Source organism: Cyprinus carpio, unplaced genomic scaffold, assembly GCF_018340385.1.
Source record: "Cyprinus carpio isolate SPL01 unplaced genomic scaffold, ASM1834038v1 S000006479, whole genome shotgun sequence".
Taxonomy (NCBI): Eukaryota; Metazoa; Chordata; class Actinopteri; order Cypriniformes; family Cyprinidae; genus Cyprinus; species Cyprinus carpio.
In genome coordinates, this window is record NW_024879154.1 from 198620 (window position 1) to 204594 (window position 5975).

The following is a 5975-nucleotide window of genomic DNA, read 5'->3' on the forward strand; positions in this document are numbered from 1 at the left end:
CATTACAAGCCTTAAAAAACAGATCACTGCAGACAGCGGCATCATTTCTCGCATATTTATTTTTCTTTTTGTGGGGGAAAAATGTGCTAACATATTAACTTAAAAAAGAATGACAAATCCATGAACTCTTTAATGAGAAGCGATAATGTGTGTAATCTTTGTAGTCTTTGATGAAAAGGCCATTTTATAATACAAATATATGAAGTACTTATTTTACAACACATATTCTGAAATTCTAGAAATTCTAGAAAAAAATGATGCACTAATAATACAGTTTTTTTCTGGAGGATGTTTTGTGTGTATAATCCATTGGCTTTGTATGTATGCAGGGAGATTTTGGACTCTGGTCCAGCTCTGGCCAATGCTAAAATGTCTCAGACAAGTGATGGAATCTTCAGATCAGTGACGTGAGTGAAGATGACAGCAACATTTTACACGTGCTCAGTGAGACACAGCCACATCAAGCATCAGTGCTGAGCTGCAGGCTTGAGTAAGTGATTTCAGAAAGAACTTATTTTCTTTGAGCTTTACGTCAACAAGGTCACACTCGCTCTTGGTTAATGTTTGCCAAGAAAATTAAATTAAATTAAATTTATGCATTTAGCAGACGCTTTTTATCCAAAGCAACTTACAGTGCATTCAGGGCTCTCAATTTTAACCTATCATGTGTTTTCCCGGGGATCGAACCCCCAACCTTGCCCTTGCTAACGCAATGCTCTAACCACTTGAGCTACAGGAACACTAGTAGCTCATTTTTTGACATTGTTTTAGGCTACTGTTAGAGATACTGTTCATTTTTCTAAATTAATACCAATAGTTTATGCAGTAATTTAATGCTGGTTAACGTTAATGTAAGAAATTGCAGGAACAATAGTAAATAGCAATAGACAAAAAGCTCCCTCAAATGTTGAAGGAGGGAAGTAGTCCAAAAACCTAGTGCAAAATCACATTCAGGTCTGCCTCCGTTCTGGCTATACAGAACATCCATTTATATATATATATGTATATATACTTTATAGGTAAAATAGAATCTTTCTTTTGTATTTCACATTGATGGAGTAAAATGGCTCATGAATGTGGTTTCATGTTATTGTCTACAGACAGAACTAAGATTGTGGACCCTCCCCAGGATCTACGGGTTTTACGTGGAAATGATGCTGTTTTACACTGCAAATTTACAGTGGACCGCAAGTTAAAACAACCCACGATTCAGTGGAAGAAGGACAAACACAAGATCACATCTTCTGATAATGATGACAAGTAAAACCATTTCAAACCCAGCCATATCTCTGCTAATGGCCAGTGGTCAGACTGCTGCCAAAGTTAACTATGCACACTTTCTGTTGATTCTGCTCGTCTTTTGTTTTATTTTGAGTAAATATTGTGTAAAAGTTCATTTGCATTTTATCAGCCACTGGTCACTCTCTTTTGGAGATACCATATCAAAGCAATCCCATGAGCACCTAAACATCACACAGAGCGATATCTTCAGTGAACTGTTGCCACAACCAGCTGGTCATGTTTTTGTAAGAATTGTATTTATTGCAGTGGTGTTTATATGGTTGCAGATACAGTGAATACTCCGACGGCTCTCTGAAGATCACTGACGTTCAGATGGAGGACTCGGGAAGCTACAGCTGTGAGATCAGCACTAAACTGGACTCGGTCAGCGCCACCGGCTCCATCACCGTGCTGGGTGAGTCTGTCACTTCCACATACTGTATGAAATACAGTCTTGCTTTACATTTGATTGTTCTGAAAGACATCGATGTGGTGGATACTCCCTCAGATAAGCCTGCTTCTCCTCACTCTCTGGAGTTGTCTGAAAAGAAGGAGCGTAGTGTCACGCTGTCCTGGATGCCAGGCGCTGAAAACAACAGTTCTGTATCTGGTAATTGAAATCAAATCTGACTGCCTTCAGAATAGCCCAAACCGCTCACCCTCTTCTGTTTTATGCAGGTTTATTCAAGGCTTGACCTCTGTTTATTATAAATGTCTTATAGTGTCAATAATTTGTTAATGTGTGTGTAATATTAAAAAATCGTACACTTTGTCGTTTGAATGGTGAGTAAAAGATCTGACTTTACACAAGTTTTTTTCCATGAATCAGACATTGCTACAGTTGGATTGTGTGACGTTTCATATCTGTTGTCCACCAGAGTATGTCATTGAGATGAAAAGAGGAGCAGAATCCAGAAAAAAGGCCCGTGGGAGGAGTACAATAGAGTTTCCTCCAGATTTCAGACACCTGGAGATCCACCTGCAGCCGTTACGGAACATACCACTTCCGGCTCAGAGCTGGTTAATGGCATAGGAAGCAGTGAGCCCAGTCCTCCCTCAGAGTCATATAGCACCTCAGCAGCCAGTAAGACACTTCCAGCTTCTACTAATAATGACACAGACATTTAAAGGTTTCTTCACTGCAGAAGGGATTTTTCAATCCTCTGTATTTAATAGTCTTGTATCTTGATTTCTGAATCTTTAGATAACTGGACTAGAAATAATTTCCCTGACATGCAAAATGGCATAAGATTCAGAAAACAAAGTGTTAAAATGAAGTGAGTTTCATGCTTAAAACAAGACTAAATATGAATAATAGACTTCAGTTAATTTCACTCAAATAATAATGAAAGTTCATTGGACTTAATTGAAATAAGTTATGTAAACTCAAAATGCTGTTGTAGTAAGGTGAACTTAAAATTATTGCATTTTGTAGTTCCCAGCATAAAATAAATGTAGAAATTAAGTGTTATTTTTTGTGTTTTTAATACAAGATTAACACTAGAGAGACATAAGTTAGTACTTAAATGTTGTGTTTATGTTAGGATTTACATATGTTTCTGTTATGTTGGTTTTGTAGTGTTACTGTTGTGGTGAAGAGTAGAGCCTGTGGTTAGGTTGAGGATGGACAGCAAAACTTAAAGGCTATATATACTGCATGATGTTTGAATGTTTATATGCAAGTATTGTGAGTCTTTTTTGATAATTACATTAGTACACTACCAGTGTGTGTTGTTGCTAACTAGCAACTGAACTATAAAGATCTGAATGAATTAATTTTGCACTGGTGTCAAAAGTATTCACATTCAAGTAAAAGTGTAAAAGTACTGGTTTCAAAACTACTTAAAGTATAAAAATAATGTAAGGAAAAAAAAATTCTATTAAGAACAAAAGCTTAGGTCGCGCCACAGGGGCCTTTTTGTGCACTACCCCACCTCCTCAAAAAAAAACATTTTTCTAAAGGCCATAGGCCATAATGACTATAATGTTATATTAAAATGTGTCATGTTGAAAATTTTTTGGGATGCACTAGGCTACCTGTTTCAAGCCGCATATATGCCCATTGAAAATGAACGCACTTTAGTACAATGCAAAATACATTAAAAAACTAGAGATTATGATGACTAGTTGCCTATAAGTATTGTAATGGTTTGCAAAAAGTCAAACTTCAGAGGCATGTCATCAATAACCTTTAATGGACTGTAAATGTGCATCCAAGCTTAGCTGCGGAGGAATCTGCGAGGGCAAATGGACAAGAATTGGTGTACCCAGGGCAGGCTTAGTAACAATTACCTTGTACGGTTGTCTATATACAATACACATTAGTGCTGTCAAATTAATGATTAATCCAAGTGATTAATCAAAAAAAAATAAAAATGACAAATAACTCATAATCCTAATACCTTCTTGATTGATAGCTTCCTGTATTCGCTACATACGTCTGCTATGTCCAGTGTTGGGGGGGGGTAACGAGTTACAAAGTTGGTCTAGCCTACTTATCACAACATTGTCAATCGCATTGTCAATCACAAACGCTAATTTATTCAAACGTCTCGCTACCGAACTACCTACAGTAGCTTTAATTTTTTTGAGGAATAAGAGAAAGCACCCATTTGATAAAAATTTAGCCAGTAGTGAGAAACAATACTTTTAAGAAATATATTTGTTGATAAACGAACCCAAAACACTGGCTATGTCCTGTGCTGGAGTGTGATGTACTTTTGTGTCATGTGCAGTGTGCGATGGGATCGAGTACAAACCAAAAATAGGGTGTCGGAATGTTGTATGTTTATACTTCTCATCCAACCACAATCAAATTCACGTTCAATCCGGATGGCGATTTATCTGGATAGGTTTTTTTTTTTTTTTGAATGACGGACAAGCCGGAATGAAAACAAAGGTGAAATGAAATAGCAGTAACGACCCTATTTTTAAAATGTAAGGAGTAGAAAGTACAGATAATTGCGTGAAAATGTAAGGAGTAGAAGTAAAAAAGTCGGCTGAAAAATAATTACTCCAGTAAAGTATAGATACCCAGAACTTTTTACTTAAGTAAGGTCACACAAAGTATTTGTACTTCGTTACTTGACACCTCTGATATTTTGTTAATGGTAGTAAGTTGTATATGATTATGATTGTGATGAGGGGGGGGTGCGGGATCATGGAAGCGAGGCTTGGCTTTGGCTCCCTGGCTCTCAGCCCCGCCCCTCTTTTCATAAAGATTTGAAGCTTTATTAACTTAAAAAAAATATTTTAAGACAATAAGTCTCCACAAATGTTTTGAGTATCTTAACTTACCAGGGTTTTACAGTGTACATCATAGACTCCTAAGAACCTGGGGTCTCCTTTAAGTATGTGGAAAACTGCAATGGAAGTTTCACCCCAATCTCATGAGAAAACCGAATTATTTTACAAAGTGGTGATTTCGTATGAATTGGTACGATGCATGACCACCATTTAACCTTTATTTGCTAAAACGTAAAATAGTTAGGAGTTGCCACTTTCTCAGACTCGATTTCGGTCCCAAGTATTATCATTTGTGAAAAATTTGTTCATTTTGATTAGAAAAGCCTTATTGTATTAATGATCTCTCTTGCACACAGTACCTGACATTAATCCAGAGAATGTGACGACGGTGTCTACTGATCCAAACAGTATGGTCATTACATGGAAGGTGATTAACAATCTTCCACTAGGAGTAAAGTTCTCCCAACACTGCTCCCGGTGAGCTTCCCTTCTGCAGATTTCAGCTGAAGCTGTCCAGCCGCAGATCATTACAGGCAGTGCTTTTGAACTGAAGTCTGCAGGATGGTAGCTCTCCAGGAGTCTTCGTTCAAAAGATAAAGCCATATTACACATTTTGACATAATTTGGGGTCATTTTTATTCTCCTTTCTTACACTTTTCTTACTTTGGAAGGAACTGGAGCAACGCCAGTTTAATGGACCAGGATTTAAGTACAAGATCTACTGGCGTCAAGCTTCGACAGAGGTCCACACGGGAAGGAAGGCAGCGTCTCGCATCCTCCGTTCATCGTGAACAACACGGGGACCCTTCATCCCCTTTGAGATTAAAGTTCAGGCAGTCAATGAACTTGGTGCAGGACCAGAACCAGTTGTTAAGACTGGCTACTCAGGGGAAGATATGTGCGTTTTCCTGCTTCAGTTCCCGGATTTTTCCAGTTCCAGGGAAACAGAATTTTTCAGTAAAGAAAAAAAAAAAGTATTTTCTTTAGTAATCTTTGACAGTTTTATAGTAATGCCTCTGAATCTCTCCCAGTACCCCTGGAAGCTCCTTCAGAGGTGGAAGTGACTGAGCTGAACAAAACCGCTGTCCTGGTAAGATGGAGTCCAGTCCAGCATGGAATCTGTCCCGCGGACACTTACTTTGGCTACAAGGTACATGATCTATAAAGCATAATTTATGGCTGCACTTGGCTGCTGATTCTCATAGTTGTGTATTTTCTCTCTCCTTTTCTTGAGATCCATCTGCGAAAGAAAGGCCCCAGAACTCACAGCCGAAGAAGCTTGCCAATGCACGTGCCAGCGGCGGACAAGTACAGAGTAATCAAGGTTTATGGAAATAAAGTGAAGACGGTCGTGAGCGACTTGCAGTTTTACTCGAGCTATACCCTGACAGTTGCACCTTTTAACAGCAGAGGTGAAGGTCCACATTCGAAGGAGTATCACTTCACCA

The 5975-nt window shown here is 38.4% G+C and overlaps 1 protein-coding gene and 1 long non-coding RNA gene across 2 annotated transcripts; both read left to right on the forward strand.

Annotated features, from left to right (window-relative positions):
- Window positions 1–808: 808 nt before the first annotated feature.
- On the forward strand, window positions 809–1899 carry LOC122143652 (neural cell adhesion molecule L1.1-like). Its single transcript, XM_042754223.1, has 3 exons — window positions 809–1260; window positions 1569–1696; window positions 1790–1899. Exons 1-3 carry the CDS (start codon window positions 1064–1066, stop codon window positions 1897–1899), a joined length of 435 nt encoding a protein of 144 aa, XP_042610157.1. The 5' UTR covers window positions 809–1063.
- Window positions 1900–2292: 393 nt separating this feature from the next.
- LOC122143655 lies at window positions 2293–5337 on the forward strand. Its single transcript, XR_006159302.1, has 3 exons — window positions 2293–2365; window positions 4884–4954; window positions 5199–5337. It is a non-coding gene; the product is annotated as an uncharacterized LOC122143655 (long non-coding RNA).
- Window positions 5338–5975: the final 638 nt, after the last annotated feature.

Excerpts from the sequence above, each read along its gene's own strand:
- LOC122143652 (XM_042754223.1), top strand. The coding sequence starts at position 1,064 with ATGGCTCATGAATGTGGTTTCATGTTATTGTCTACAGACAGAACTAAG. Across the intron at positions 1,261-1,568 it reads TCTTCTGATAATGATGACAA|ATACAGTGAATACTCCGACG; the intron begins GTAAAACCATTT and ends ATATGGTTGCAG. Across the intron at positions 1,697-1,789 it reads CGGCTCCATCACCGTGCTGG|ATAAGCCTGCTTCTCCTCAC; the intron begins GTGAGTCTGTCA and ends ATACTCCCTCAG.